The sequence below is a fragment of the Engystomops pustulosus genome, chromosome 3, assembly GCF_040894005.1.
Source record: "Engystomops pustulosus chromosome 3, aEngPut4.maternal, whole genome shotgun sequence".
In the NCBI taxonomy this organism is placed as follows: Eukaryota; Metazoa; Chordata; class Amphibia; order Anura; family Leptodactylidae; genus Engystomops; species Engystomops pustulosus.
The window spans coordinates 76,237,376-76,253,990 of NC_092413.1; the positions used below are offsets into that span (position 1 = coordinate 76,237,376).

General features: G+C 43.2%; 1 protein-coding gene across 1 annotated transcript in view; it reads right to left on the reverse strand.

The window, feature by feature from the left end:
* The window catches only part of FMN2 (formin 2), a 280,120-nt gene that overhangs the window by 72,738 nt on the left and 190,767 nt on the right, over positions 1-16,615 (reverse strand). The window contains exon 11 of the mRNA XM_072141131.1: positions 4,981-5,127. Within this exon, the coding sequence (XP_071997232.1) occupies positions 4,981-5,127 (147 nt within the window). The remainder of the gene's footprint in view (positions 1-4,980; positions 5,128-16,615) is intronic.

Consider the following 16,615-nt stretch of genomic DNA (forward strand, 5'->3'; position numbering starts at 1 on the left):
TTATGACCACAATGTACCCAACATCTGATGGCTGCTTTCAGCAGGATAATGCGCCATGTCATAAAGCTGGAATCATCTCAGACTGGTTTCTTGAACATGACAATGAGTTCACTGTACTCAAATGGCCTCCACAGTCACCAGATCTCAATCCAATAGAGCATCTTTGGGATGTGGTGGAACGGGAGATTCGCATCATGGATGTGCAGCCGACAAATCTGCAGCAACTGTGTGATGCCATCATGTCAATATGGACCAAAATCTCTGAGGAATGCTTCCAGCACCTTGATGAATCTATGCCACGAAAAATTGAGGCAGTTCTGAAGGCAAAAGGGGGCCCAACCCGTTACTAGCATGGTGTACCTAATAAAGTGGCCGGTGGAGTGTATATATATATGTATATATATATGTATATATATATATATATATATATATATATATATATATATGAAGGGATGTTTTATATGTGGGGTAGTGTGCGGTCAGTTGTGTTGTGAGGGGTATATATTATTTAGGAGCACAGTGTTGTTATCCAGGAGACTTCATACTGTAAGTGGCTGTGGTATTTTTAGGGACGCCGGGTGGAGATGCTGCACGAGCTGAAGATATCCAGCTGTGATACTTCATGGATTGGAGAACCCGGAATAAAGACCTCCTGATGGAAGAGATTGTCATCTTTAAGGTACTAGATGCCACTAATGACCCCCAGAACCTGAAGTCAGTCACACAGTGTCAGGGAGCTGCCTGTGGGGATGTTAATTGTTAGTAACGTTTTCAGCATTTACTTAACAGGGAGCGGGGGCAGCATTTTTATATTCGCCTCAGGCAGCAAATATGCTAGAATCGGCCCTGCACACACCCAATCACCATGCAAACAAAAGTGCAATTGCCTGTGCAAAAACCAAGAATTATTATGCATATAGTTTGCCCTGCAGAGGACAAAAGGAGCAAAAGCAGAGAATTGCCGAGCATAATAGGGACGGAACAACAATATACAGTACTGTAATCAAGTACGGTGAACGCCATAAAAAAGCGCAAAACAACCTCACAAAAATTATAAAATTTTTACCCCGACATTATAACAGCTTGTCCCGCAAATAATAAGCTCTAAAACACCTCTGCAAACAAAAAAAATTTAATGTTATGCCCATTAATACATGGAGATGCAAAAACAAGCGAATTTCTCACAAAATTATATATAGAGTTATATATTCTGCAAAAAAAGTTAACCATTAAAAAGCCATATAAATGGGGTATTGCTGTAATAGTGATGACCCATAGAATAAAGATAACACATAATTTTTTATGGTAAGGTAAACTTCAAGGGAAAAAATGCTAAAAACCATAAACAAGAATTAATGATTTTTTTTAACCATCACCAAGAAAGAGTTAATAAAATCTGATTATTAGATATTGAACCCCCATAAATTATGTACCTGAAAAGTGTATCTCATCCACCAAAAAAATAACCCCCCTTATGTCAAAATTACAAAAAAATAAACATTTTATAGCCTGTAAAATGTGACAATGCAGATCTTCTCTGAATGTCGCTCCGCCCCTTCTATCTGCCATTGTGCCATATTTGGGAGAAATTTTCTGGAGTTTTTTTTATCATTTAATACTTTGTGACAGTTTAATTTTTGGCCAAACTTAATGTGCTGTCTAAAACAAATGATAGCTTGCAAATTACACCTCCATTTTGTTTTAACCCTGTGAAACACCTAAAGGTTTAACACACTTCTTGAAAGTTGATTTTCAACACATTGAGGGGTGTAGTTTCTAAAAAGGCATAATTTATGGGGTTTTACTGCTATTTAGGCCTCTCAAAAATCACTTAAACAGGTGCCTCTAAATAAGGGTTTGGGGGATTTTCATAAAAATGTGAAAAATTGCACCCAAAATTCTGAACCTCCTAGCAACCTAGAATAGAGAGCCATAGTTTTGTCTCTCTGTGGTGAATTTTTGAGACATTTGGCAGCTCTTTTTGCAACTTATGTATGATCATGTCTTTTTACTTGTTATACATGTTCAGTTTTTCCTATCCTGGCAGGTGCAAATTTTGGCTTCTTTGTGAGACTTTTTGTTGCAAATCCACATGGACACAAGCCACGTGAGGGGTTATAGGCAGGAGAGGATACAAGCCATGTTAGGGGGTTATATGCAGGAGTGGACACGCCTGTTAATTTTGGATTTGAGGCTGTGTCCTGCATTTTTAAGAACTAGTCACACCCCAGGGAGGTGACAACATATGAGGCTGTGGTCACACGTGGGGTTAATAGTGCTGTCACATGTTGCATTTTGATTGCGTTTTGAGACCTATTACAACAGCTGAGGAGAGGTGATTTGCCTAATTACATTACTGTTTACATTTGTGTTTACAAAACGCATGTGACGTTAACACATGTTAACATTGTGTTTACTATGCATTTTGTAAATAAAATGTTAATTTGTGTTTACAAAACGCATGTGACGTTAACACATGTTAACATTGTGTTTACTATGCATTTTGTAAATGCAAATGTTAACAGTAATGTAATAAGGCAAATCACCTCTCCTCAGGTGTTGTAATAGGTTTCAAAATGCAATTAAAGCGCATTTAAAACGTGTGACCTCACCCCTAGAAGTAACCAATAAGGGTGCAGTCACATGTTGCAGTTAAAACTGCATCACAATCAGCTTTGAGGTGGTTTTAGGTGCAGTTTTGTCAATTTAACAGGTGAAAGACATGAACTGAATGAATAAATGACATTTGTGGAGCAGGTTTCCCCATGAATATCAAATTCACTTATTCAGATAAAGGGGCAGATTTATCAAGCTGTCTGAAAGTGAGAATATTGCCCGTGGCAACCAATCACAACTCTCCTTTAAAATATTCATGAGCACTGGTAAAATGTAAGCTGAGCTGTGATAGGTTGCCATGATAAATCTGCCCCAATGTCTTTCACCTGTTAAATTGACAAAACTGCACCTAAAAGCACCTCAAAGCTGATTGCATTGCAGTTTTAACTGCAATGTGTGACCACACCCGCAAAAATAAGCAAAAAAAGGTAATACATAAGTTGCACTGAACATCTGGGAAACTAAGATACATAAGGCACACAGCACAAGGTGCAGACCAAGGCGTGCTTGAAAAATGACAAGTGAAAAGTCACAAATACGACAAAAGTGTGGCACCGTACCGCTGCCATGCCGCCATTGCCGGATATATATATATATATGAGGACATATATGCGGCTGCATACATTTCCCACAGACGGCCGTCTGAATGAGGCCTAAGTATGAGATATTTTACATAATACATTTTGCATTGAAAGATTTGTTTTTTTTTTAATGTTTCATTTTAACCAATTTTAGACTGTGTTCACAAGCACTTGAATTGCTCTGTGGGTGCAGTCACACATACTACTTTGATCCGTTTAGAAGCGGAATCAAAGCACATGGAGGTTGCCACTGACTGATTCCACATCCGTTTCTGATCACATGTAAAGTAGCATTCAGTCTCCTAACGGCTACTGGTTACCAATCGTATGCTTTTCCATAGAAACGGAATCAAAGCGGTATGTGTGACTGCACTTTAGAAACACAATTCAAGTAAAATGGGGAAGAGGTTCTCACAGTTGCATATGCATTTATATGTAAATGACAAATGAAATGAGGACCACCAGTTTTGCATTATATAAAACAAATTGCATGCATTTCACTTAAAATGCATATGTCATTGGGCCAAGGCACGCCCCTGCGTGCTAGCATTATGTTACAAATTGGTGAAACAATGATACATTCTCTACCATGTGTTTAGATCTTAGATGGTCAGACACCTGGACCTCACACTAATCACAGCTCATAAAAAGCCAGAATAAGGCCCCTTCCACACTAGCGTTGCATTTCACGTCAGGGTGCAATGCGTGAAAAACTGACGTTTTTGGCTGCGTTTTTGTTCCATTTTTCCTTGGAGTAATTAGCGTTTTTGCGTTTTTCACGCGCGTGTTGTTAGCGTTTTTTTTGCGTTTTCGGCGCATTTTTCACGCGCGAGTCAATTGGAGAATCGAGCATTTTTCAAAGGGACCATGGTTTGGGATTAAAATGGGTTATTTAATTGAAAAATAATGTCTTCTGATAAGTTGCAAACATCTGCGATCTATTCTTCACTGTTCCCCATGTATATTATCTCCCGACAAGTTAGCAGATGTGAAGAACAGTGAAGAATAGAATAAAAACAGTGAACACAGTGAACACAGGATCATTTAAGAGAAAAACACAGTGCAGAACATCTGTAATCTATTCTGCACTGTGTTCTGCACTGTGTTTTTCTCTTAAATGATCCTGTGTTCACTGTGTTCACTGTTTTTATTCTATTCTTCACTGTTCTTCATTGTGTTTTTTTAATTAAATGATCGTTCTCGAGCAGGGGAAATACTGTTATTCTGGTCACCTAGCAACCCTTACGTTTAAAACGCATTGCACTCGCATTGCACTTGCAATGATTGCGAGTGCAATGCGTTCTTGATGCATCTCCATAGACTTCAATGGGGCGTGAAAAACTCGCGTGACACGCAAAAGTAGAGCATGCTGCGATTTTGACGCGCGTGAAAACGAACGCAAGCACGCGCGTGAAAACCAACGCTAATGAAGAAAGACCCATTGAATACAATGGGACAGAGTGCAATGCAAGTTCTGCGCGTCAAATGCACGCGCAGAACTCACGCGTGAAAAACGCCAGTGTGGAAGGGGCTTAAGAGGGCTCTGTATTTGCCAAACTGCCAACTACTCAGTATATGGAGCTACCTGCTTCTGGCCCCATCCACCAGCAGATCAGTGGAGGGCCCTCACACCAAACTGCAATTACTGACCTATCCTACAAACACAGCATTAATTGTTAATCCTGAACAACCCTTTTCAGTTTTCTAAATCTGTTTTATTATAATTAAAGTTTTTATATGAGGATATTTTAAAATACAATCCGATAATTTAAAACATACTTACATTGCTTTTTACATCTTTTAGCTTTGGTAAAATATCTAATACAAATCCATCAGCTTGCCCTCGTGTCCTGTTTCCTCCATTCAGATAATTACCTATTGCCAAAATCAAACCCAAGATACGAAGAACAGAAGGGTCTTCTTTTAAAACCTGTAAATGCAATATTAGATGAATCAATATTTCTAAAATTAGAGATTTGATAAGTGGCAAGCAATGTTTTTAGTGCTACCATAAAAATCTCAAGGCAGTATATAGCAGGAGGAGTAAAAGGGATTAAATTCAGTATAAATTGTATGTGTATATTATGCTTAGAACCAATCATCTATTCATGGGAGCAATCATAGCAGTGATTGACTGCTACCTCTGTATTCACAGTCAAAGTTTATGAAGGGCTGAAGAAAAAGCCTTTTTGAGGCTGAGTAAATTAGATGGAAAGCTATCAATAATGCAAGTCAGACATAATGTTATGCATGAAATTGGCGTAGAAGCACTGATAAAACTCCCCCTATGCCTCTAAATGTCGCTCTAAAAGAAAACTACCACCAGGATGGACTGTACACAAAGCATACTTACTGTATATACTGGCGTATAAGACTACTTTTTAACCCCTTAAAATAATGGCTACAGTGGGGGGTCGTCTTATACGCCGGATATACGGGGGCCGCACTGTGTGAGGTGGTTTTTTTCCCCGTCAGCGCGTAGAGAGCCGCTTCCTGGGACCGCCGCGCATGCGCGGCAGTCCGCCTCTCACAGTCATTAGAAGAGGCTTAGTACGCGCTGACAGGGCGGCGCGCTGTATGCTAATGCAGCCGCCCTGTCACAGCGGTCGGCGTCACAGAGCTGGGGGTCACAGGCGGCACTTACAGAAGCATGTCGGATCTTCATTAATATCGCAGCTTACAGTTATGATCACCAGGCACTTACTCTCTTGTTTGTTTTGCAAAGTTTTAAGCAGACTTTTTTTCATTTGGGAGAGGGGTAGTCTTATACAGTGAGTATATACCAAATTCTATATTTTTAGGGCAGAAGTTGGGGGTCGTCTTATACGCCCAGTCGTCTTATACGCCGGCATATACGGTACATGCAGGATCTGCTCTTTTCTAAGCTTCTTAAGCCCTTGTCTTTACAAAAAAGGCTTTAAAAATTTTGTAGATTATTTTGTAGAGGGGCTCCAAGCTCAATTAACATCTATGGAGCCCAGAGCCCCTCAAGCTCAATTTTAAAGCTTTTTTTTGTAAAAACAAGGCCATAATAGGTTTAACCCCTTAACGACCTGGCCCTTTTTTGTTTTTTCATTTCCATTTTTCACTCCCCACCTTCAAAAATCTATAACTTTTTTATTTTTACATGTGATAGCTTGTTTTCTGCATAACAAATTGCACTTCATAGTAATGGTATTGAATATTCCATGACGTGTACTGGTAAGCAGGAAAAAAACTCCAAATGCAGTCAAAATGGTGAAAAACTCATTTGTGCGCAATTTCTTGTGGGCATGGATTTTACGGCTTTCACTGTGCGCGCCAAAGAACATGTCTATTTTATTCTTTGGGGAGGTACAATCACAAATACAAAATTTGTATAGATTTTATAATTTTTAAAAAATGTTTTTTGCAAAAATTAACCCCTTCCTGACATTTGACGTAATAGTACTGCATCGCGGGAGGTGCGTTCCCACAAAATGCAGTGGTATGACGTCAAACTTCTGGCCCCGGCTCCTTAACGGCGGCGCTTACTGGGGGGTTCCGTGGTTCCGATCGCATGCCAGTGTCCCGGGGCTGGGCGATCTGCTTCCTGGTAACATGCTCAGTGTGTTACATTACACAGTGTAATACATCTGTATTACACTGTGTAAGGTGAAGAATAGCTTGATCAAGTGATCAGTGGATTGCTTGTTCAAGCTAACCTGTAAAAGTGAATAAAAACAGTTAAAAACATTACATAATTTTTTTAAATAAAAAGAATTAATTAAATAAAGTCAAAGTCCCCTAAACACAAAGATTCCCTATACACATGTAATAAAGTAAAAAAACCCACAAAATCTGCAAAAAAAACCCACATATTTGGTATCACCGCGTCCGTAACAATCCGTACAATAATTCAGAAACATTACTGTGCCCGCTCGGTGAACGACGTATAAACAAAACACAAATTGAAAGGACAACTCAACACATAAAAAATAAGCCCTAAACTAGCTCTGTCAACCAAAAAATATTAAAGTTACTTCTCCGAAAAGATGGCGATGCAAAATATATGATATTTCCTCTATATTAGTTTATTTCCAGTAAAATTGTAAAATTAAATGAAAAACTATATAAATGAGGTATCACCGTAATCGTAGTGATCTGTAGAATAAAGATAATATAGTATTTTTAGTGTACGGTGTACAACCCCCAAAAAATACAAAAAGAAAGGAAACCAAAATTGACAATTTTCTTTTCACCCATACATTCATGAGTTAATAAAATCTCATCAATAAGCTAATGACCCACTAAAATAAAATATTTATAAAGTGCATCTCATGTCGCAAAAAATAAGCCCTTATATGTCCAAATTGCCAAAAAAATAAAGATTGTATAGCCAATAAAAAGTGCCCTGGCGTGTGCCCATACAGCAGGTTACCACCACTTATGGGGTATTGTTATACGTGGGAGGGATTGGGTATCAAATTTTGTGGAGCGTTTTGGTATATTATCCACTGAAAATTTGTACATTTTTGAAAAACACATTAATGTAGCCAAAAAAAATTTACTTTCAAAATTGCATCCGATTTTGTTTTAACCCCTGTAAAACAATTAAAGGGTTAACAAACTTCATAAAAGTTGTTTTACATACGTTGAGGGGTGTAGTTTCTATAATGGGATAATTTATGGGGTTTTACTTTTATTTAGGCCTCTCAAAGTGACTTGAAACCTGAGCAGGTCCCTCAATAGCATTATTTTGCGTTTTTTATGAAAATGTGACAAATCGCACCTAACATTCAAAGCCCCATAGCATCCTACAAATATAAAAACCATGTCCACATAAAGTAGACATTCAGTGAATGTTAGTTATTAAGTTTTTTTTGCTCTTATGACTATGTGTGGAAAAAGTAAAACATTTTGAAGTTTGAAAAACAAGAATTTTTCCAAATTTTCACCAAATATCTGATTTTCTCATAAATAAATGCAAAACATACCACCAAAATCTTTCAACTAACATGAAGTACAATGTGTCATGAGAAAACAATTTTGAAATCACTTGGATATGTTAAAGCGTTTCAAAGTTATAACCATTTATAGTGACACAGGGCAGAATTGACAACTAATAACATGTCCAGCAGTTGCCACTATTCACTAATAAAATGTCCAGAAGTGGCTTTCCCTCACTAATAACATGTCCAGTAGCGGCCTCCCTTCACTGATAAAACGTCCAGCAGCGGCCTCCTTTCACTAATAAAATGTCCAGCAGCTGCCTCCCCTCACTAATAAAATGTCCAGCAGCAGCCTCGCCTCATTAATAACATGTCCAGCAAGAAGCCTCTCCTCACGAATAACATGTCCAGCAGCGGCCTCCCTTCAATAATAAAATGTCCCAACAGCGGCCTCCCTTCACTAATAAAATATCCCAGCACCGGCCTCCCTTCACTAATAAAATGTCCCAGCAGCGGCCTCCCTTCACTAATAAAATGTCCCAGCAGCGGCCTCCCTTCACTTATAAAATGTCCAACAGTGGCTCCCCCACACTGTCCAAAGCAAAGGTTCCATAAAAATAATAAATAAAAATCTTATCCCTGCAGCTCTGGCTTCTTTTATCCTCAGATTCTCAGTAAAACAGGCAGGGGTGCCAACGTATAGGCAAGGGGGTAGTTATGAATAACGCCCGCTACCTGTTAGCCCTACAGCCTGCCCAACTCATTTAAGGGATAATGCAGAGAGATAATCAGGCAATCCACAGCTGTAGCCTCTGCCTGGAAAGGCAATAGTTAAATTGGTGTATGATGTTATCTATTTATGTGACTGTATTGTAAGATGGAGTATGATTGGATAGGTGCTACCACCTGACCAGAGGGAGTATAAAACCCCTCTGCAGTGGGAGCACATGGTCCAGACCTTAGTCCAGAGTCTTAGTTCAGTCTTAGCTGGCCTTCTTTGCCTATCAGCAGTCCAGACCACATGGTCTTAGTGAACAGAGAGTTAGAGTGTGTAGGACACCTTCAGTGCTGCCACAGAAACAATCCCAGGAACTAAGTCAGGAGACTCTAATCAAGAGCTGCAGCTTCCACAGTTTGGACACAGCTCATAAATATCCCAGCCTGCATCTACTATCATCTACTATCATCATCCAAATCTGCTGTTAGACCGTTTTGGCCTGTTGCCTGCTACCCGTTGTTCAATAAAGAACCGTGAGTTGGATATGGCTGTCTACCACCACGAGCTTCCCCATCCATTACCCAGGGACTTACCTTACAGACACTCAGGGGTTGCCCCAGGGAGAAACAAGTACTTCAGCGTCTCCCTCCATATTTCTTGCACACACCACATGCTGGAGACCTGCCAGGCGGTTCGAAAACCCTCCCCTACCAAGCACCATGACATCAGTGCGACCTAGGCAGCAACCGCCAGCCACTCCGGTATTCTGGACCCCAGCCGCCTCCAGGCCCCAAGAAAAGGCTAGGCCCCGGTGGGGGATGTTGCAGAGGCACGTCTATGCTCTCTTTCGTGTGCACCTGCTATGACGAGGCCATGTTGCCGGCTGATTACATCATAGAGGGTGTGCATGGCAGAGAGCAAAGACGTGCCTTTTCCTGCCGTGCCGAGAATCTAAAAATAGAAGAAGCTGGAGCCGTGGGGTTAAGAGGAGTGCTAGAGGTAAGTACCAATTTTTTTGTTTTCAAGTTTCATATACCAGGGGTCTTCAACCGCGGCCCGGTGGTTGAAAACTGCTGCTTTTAAAGACATCTACCTTTAGATTCACTGTTCACTACTATGGTGATCCCAGCCTTTCTCCTGCATAGATCTTATGGGCTCTGCTTCTGTATAGTTACACCATGACGTACCCCAATGTCATGGTGTAGCAAGGGGTTAAATAATAATCCTAACTTTATTGGTGCCAATAATAATGAGCAGAACATCTTATAATCCACAAATCCTCATTAGTAGGGTCCCCTCTGGAGAAATGGGCAGCTACTAGTAGATACTTACTGTGCATATTCCTGCGATATTGGATCGATGGAAGTTTATGTGATGATTAAAGAAAACCTGTCACTTACTTTTACCCCACAAAACTAGCATCCCTTTCAGGTAGGGTATGATCCTTTCTAGCATTGGGGAGGAGAGGGGAGGGAGCAGGAGTACAGAAACTTAGGGCATTATAATATAGAATAGCATTAGGTGTATTATATGTTTCCATATGGGCATTGGCCACAGGGAGAGGACATTTTACTATGTGAGTGCAACACCCCTGCCAATGCATAAGCAGGTGGGTAGTAGCGCCCTCTCCCTGTCAGGATCTATACAGTGAGCCTGCGCAACTCATCCAGAAGATAATGGTGGGAGAACTTGATGTAATTGCAGCTGTAGATACTGCATTGAAAGGCAACAATTAAATAGGAGTAAGTGATTTTCCAATGATGTGGCTGTATTGTTAGCTGGAGTGTGATTGGAGAGGTGCAACCACCTGACCAGGGGGAGTATAAAAACCTCTGCTGGATGCAAGCACATGGTCTTAGATCTTAGTAGTCAGTCAGGCTGCATGGTTTCAGGGTTCAGTCAGATTGAAGAGAGAGACATAATGTGCAGCACACCTTCAGTGCTGCCACAGATACGAATTCCAGGAACTGATTCAGGAGACTCTAACCCCAGAGCTGCAGCTTCCACAATTTGGACACAGCTCCATCTCAATTATCCCAGCCTGCATCTACTATCAGGCTTTAATTTTTGTAAATGTATGAAAACATTATAAAACATATACAAATTTGGAATCTCCATGATCGCACTGACCCGCAGAATAAAGTAGACATGCATTTGTGGTGAACAGTGAAAGCTGTAAAATCCAAGCCCACAAGAAAACTCAAAATGTGCTTTTTCACCATTTACGCTGCACTTGGAATTTTTTCCCCACTTCCAAGTACAGAAAATCGAATATTAAATATCAGAGCTCTTTACGTGTAAAAATAAAAAAGTTACAGATTTTTGGAGGTGGGGAGTAAAAATGGAAATGAAAAACCAAAAAAGGGACAGGTCATTAAGGGGTTAAAGGGAACCTGTCACCACATTTGCACATATGACAGCTAGTGACAGGTTCCTTTAGAGCCATATTAACTGACACACTTTTTTTTAGCTAAAAATTGTTTCCCTTACATCCACCTAAATCACCTTTTATCTTATATTCCCTGTCATGAGAGAAAGCTTGTCCTGCTTGGCCGGCCCCTCCCATGTGACCAGGTGACATCATCACAGGTCCTTTAGCCTCTTACCAATAACAAACTGTATCCGCACTGTAATGTATGTGACCAAATGAAGTCACAACGGCCTCTTTGGACTTCTACTCCTCACTATCCTCCATGGAGGCTGCTGTCATTTTGTGTGATCACATACCTGGTGTACAGTTTGCTACTGTTAGAATGCTGAGAGACCTGCTATGATGTCACTCTGGACACATGACATCTAACACAAGGCACTGTATAAAAAAATTTACACAATATTTCCCATCTGTACATAAAGCTTTATAAGTCTGTAGTTGAACATTAGTAGACAGCCTAATTACAAGGAGGCAGGACAGTGATTTGAAGAGACACTGTCACAAAAGCTGTCAGTCACAATAATGAGGCGTGGTTCACTGCCAGTCTGGGAGAGAGAAGAGTCACAGCCACTAGACATGAGTCAGAAAAGCTCATTTGCATTTCAGAAAAACGTCTGTAATTAAGGTACCATGCCCCACTGGAAGCTCATTTTAGGTGAAATGGGGAGGACTTGTAACTAGAGATGAGCGAGCACTAAAATGCTCGGGTACTCGTTATTCGAGACGAACTTTTCCCGATGCTCGAGTGCTTGAAGTCAATGGGAGACTCGAGCATTTTTCAAGGGGACCAAGGCTCTGCACAGGGAAGCTTGGCCAAACACCTGGGAACCTCAGAAAAGGATGGAAACACCACGGAAATGGACAGGAAACAGCAGGGACAGCATGCATGGATGCCTCTGAGGCTGCTTAATCGCACCATTATGCCAAAATTATGGGCAACAGCATGGCCATGACAGAGTGACAGAATGAAGCTAGATAGCATGTAAAACATCCAATAATTGACCCTGACACTATAGGGGACGGCATGCAGAGGCAGGGGCAGCGGCAGCAGCGGCAGGCTAGAGTGTGTCATGGCAACATACCCTAAATGGACTCAGGCTTCAAACCAATGGGTGGCAGAGAGGAACCAAAGGAGGTGAGCAAGAAGCGCTCAAATAATATCGGTACATGATAAAAGTTTGCCAGTATATTTTGTGGATTACACAGGAGGGTGGCGACAAAGTTAACAAGTTTGATGTGGAAGCCATGAAAACAACCCAAAATTCTGCCTGACACAGCTCGTTTGATAAGGGGACCATGTATGGAGGCAGTGAACTAGTAGTAGATTAAAGGTGCTGCAGTTAAAACTATGTTAGTTGGATCTTGGCATGGAGCTGGCGCTCCGCTGCCAGGCGAGCGTTCCCCAATCCAAGCCCCTGTCTCTAGGCTACTCCCCAAACAGCACTTCTAAGAACCTTTTGTATAAGATCAAGTGTAGTAGCGTTCTTATAAGTTTGGGATATGGCGGGTGAGGGGAATGTAAACATCTGCGCAAGAAGCGCTGAAATAATATCCGTAAATGAAAAAAGTTTTCCAGTATATTTTGTGGCTTACACAGCAGGGTGGCGACAAAGTTAACAAGTTTGATGTGGAATGCCCTGCAATAGCTCTTGGGCGGTGTGCCTTTTATCACCTAGGCTCAGCAGTTTGAGCACCGCCTGCTGTCGCTTAGCGACGGCACTGCTGCTGTGCCTAGAGCTACCGACTGATGGCGCCATGCCCACGGATGGTAATTCGGAGGAGGAGGAGGTGGAGGAGGGGTGGGAGGATTTGGAGGTATAGTAGGCCTTTGAGACCTGGACCGAGGTAGGCCCCGCAATCCTCTGCGTCGGCAGTATATGACCAGCCCCAGGGTCAGACTCGGTCCCAGCCTGCACCAAGTTAAGTGTAGTAGCGTTCTTATAAGTTTGGGATATGGCGGGTGTGGGGAATGTAAACATCTGCGCAAGAAGCGCTGAAATAATATCCGTAAATGGTAAAAGTTTGCCAGTATATTTTGTGGATTACACAGCAGGGTGGCGACAAAGTTAACAAGTTTGTTGTGGAAGCCATGAAAACAACCCAAAATTCTGCCTGACACAGCACGTTTGATAAGGCGGGCATGTATGGAGGCAGTGAACTAGTAGTAGATTAAAGGTGCTGCAGTTAAAACTATGTTAGTTGTTTCTTGGCATGGAGCTGGCGCTCCGCTGCCAGGCGAGCTTTCGCCAATCCAAGCCCCTGTCTCTAGGCTACTCCCCAAACAGCACTTCTAAGAACCTTTTGTATAAGATCAAGTGTAGTAGCGTTCTTATAAGTTTAGGATATGGCGGGTGAGGGGAATGTAAACATCTGCGCAAGAAGCGCTGAAATAATATCCGTAAATGGTAAAAGTTTGCCAGTATATTTTGTGGATTACACAGCAGGGTGGCGACAAAGTTAACAAGTTTGTTGTGGAAGCCATGAAAACAACCCAAAATTCTGCCTGACACAGCACGTTTGATAAGGCGGGCATGTATGGTTTTTAAAGTTTTTAAACCAGAGGAGCAGGTAGGTGGCCCTCCAGAAAAATGGAATAGATTGAGTGCCTGTATGTGGCAGTCCAAAAAAGTTTTTAAACCAGAGGAGCAGGTAGGTGGCCCTCCAGAAAAATGGAATAGATTGAGTGCCTGTATGTGGCAGTCCAAAAAAGTTTTTAAACCAGAGGAGCAGGTAGGTGGCCCTCCAGAAAAATGGAATAGATTGAGTGCCTGTATGTGGCAGTCCAAAAAAGTTTTTAAACCAGAGGAGCAGGTAGGTGGCCCTCCAGAAAAATGGAATAGATTGAGTGCCTGTATGTGGCAGTCCAAAAAAGTTTTTAAACCAGAGGAGCAGGTAGGTGGCCCTCCAGAAAAATGGAATAGATTGAGTGCCTGTATGTGGCAGTCCAAAAAAGTTTTTAAACCAGAGGAGCAGGTAGGTGGCCCTCCAGAAAAATGGAATAGATTGAGTGCCTGTATGTGGCAGTCCAAAAAAGTTTTTCAAACCAGAGGAGCAGGTAGGTGGAGCTCCAGAAAAATGGAATAGATTGAGTGCCTGTATGTGGCACTCCCAAAAATTGTTTAAAACAGAGGACCGGGTCGGTGGCCCTCCAGAAAAATTAAATGCATAAAGTACTATAGGTAGAGCCAGTGGGCCCTGTCAAAAAATAGCCAGTTTCCTCTGCTTTACTGTACAAAGAGCAGGAGAAGGAGGAAAATGAGAAGGAGGAGGAGGAGGAGTGGATAAATTATTCAGGTTGAGCTTCCTTCACCTGCTGGAGATTGGAAATTAGGAGAAATCCATGCTTTATTCATCTTGATAAGCGTCAGCCTGTCAGCGCTGTCAGTCGACAGGCGTGTACGCTTATCGGTGATGATGCCACCAGCTGCACTGAAAACCCGCTCGGACAAGACGCTAGCGGCAGGGCAGGCAAGAACCTCCAATGCGTACAGCGCCAGTTCGTGCCACATGTCCAGCTTTGAAACCCAGTAGTTGTAGGGAGCTGTGTGATCATTTAGGACGATGGTATGGTCAGCTACGTACTCCCTCACCATCTTTCTGTAAAGATCAGCCCTACTCTGCCGAGACTGGGGACAGGTGACAGTGTCTTGCTGGGGTGACATAAAGCTGGCAAAAGCCTTGTAAAGCGTACCCTTGCCAGTGCTGGACAAGCTGCCTGCTCGCCTACTCTCCCTCGCTACTTGTCCCGCAGAACTACGCACTCTGCCGCTAGCGCTGTCAGAAGGGAAATACTGTTTCAGCTTGTGCACCAGGGCCTGCTGGTATTCATGCATTCTCACACTCCTTTCCTCTCCAGGGATGAGAGTGGAAAGATTTTGCTTGTACCGTGGGTCCAGGAGAGTGAACACCCAGTAATCGGTGCTGGAATAAATTCTTTGAACGCGAGGGTCACGGGATAGGCAGCCTAGCATGAAATCTGCCATATGCGCCAGAGTACCAACGCGTAAGAATTCGCTCCCCTCACTGGCCTGACTGTCCATTTCCTCCTCCTCCAACTCCTCCAATTCCTCTTCTTCTGCCCATACACGCTCAACAGTGAAGAACTCAACAATGTGTCTTGTGTCTCGCCAACATTCTCCTCCTCTTCCTCCTCATCCTCCTCCACCTCCACCTCCTCCGATATGCGCTGAGAAACAGACCTAAGGGTGCTTTGGCTATCAACAAGGGAATCTTCTTCCCCCGTCTCTTGTGAGGAGCGCAAAGCTTCCGACTTCATGCTGACCAGAGAGGTTTTCAACAGGCCAAGCAGCGGGATGGTGAGGCTGATGATGGCGGCATCGCCACTGACCATCTGTGTTGACTCCTCAAAGTTACTCAGCACCTGACAGATATCAGACATCCACGTCCACTCCTCATTGTAGACTTGAGGAAGCTGACTGACCTGACTACCAGTTCTGGTGGAAGTTGACATCTGGCAGTCTACAATCGCTCGGCGCTGCTGGTAAACTCTGGATAACATGGTCAGTGTTGAATTCCACCTCGTGGGCACGTCGCACAACAGTCGGTGAGCGGGCAGTTGGAGGCGGCGCTGCGCTGCCCTGAGAGTGGCAGCATCTGTGCTGGACTTCCTGAAATGCGCACAGATGCGGCGCACCTTCGTGAGCAAATCAGACAGATTGGGGTATGTCTTGAGGAAACGCTGAACTATCAGATTTAACACATGGGCCAGGCATGGCACATGTGTCAGTCTGCCGAGTTGCAGAGCCGCCACCAGGTTACGGCCGTTGTCACACACAACCATGCCTGGCTTCAGGTTCAGCGGTGCCAGCCACAGATCAGTCTGCGCCGTGATGCCCTGTAATAGTTCTTGGGCGGTGTGCCTTTTATCGCCTAGGCTCAGCAGTTTCAGCACCGCCTGCTGTCGCTTAGCGACGGCACTGCTGCTGTGCCTAGAGCTACCGACTGATGGCGCCATGCCCACGGATGGTCGTTCGGAGGAGGAGGTGGAGGAGGGGTGGGAGGAGGAGGAGGCATAGTAGGCCTGAAACACCTGGACCGAGGTAGGCCCCGCAATCCTCGGCGTCGGCAGTATATGACCAGCCGAAGGGTCAGACTCGGTCCCAGCCTCCACCAAGTTAACCCAATGTGCCGTCAGCGATATATAGTGGCCCTGCCCGGCAGCACTCGTCCACGTGTCCGTGGTCAGGTGGACCTTGTCAGAAACGGCGTTGGTCAGGGCACGGATTATGTTGTCTGACACGTGCTGGTGCAGGGCTGGGACGGCACATCGGGAAAAGTAGTGGCGGCTGGGGACCGAATACCGAGGGGCGGCCGCCGCCATGAGGCTGCGAAAGGCCTC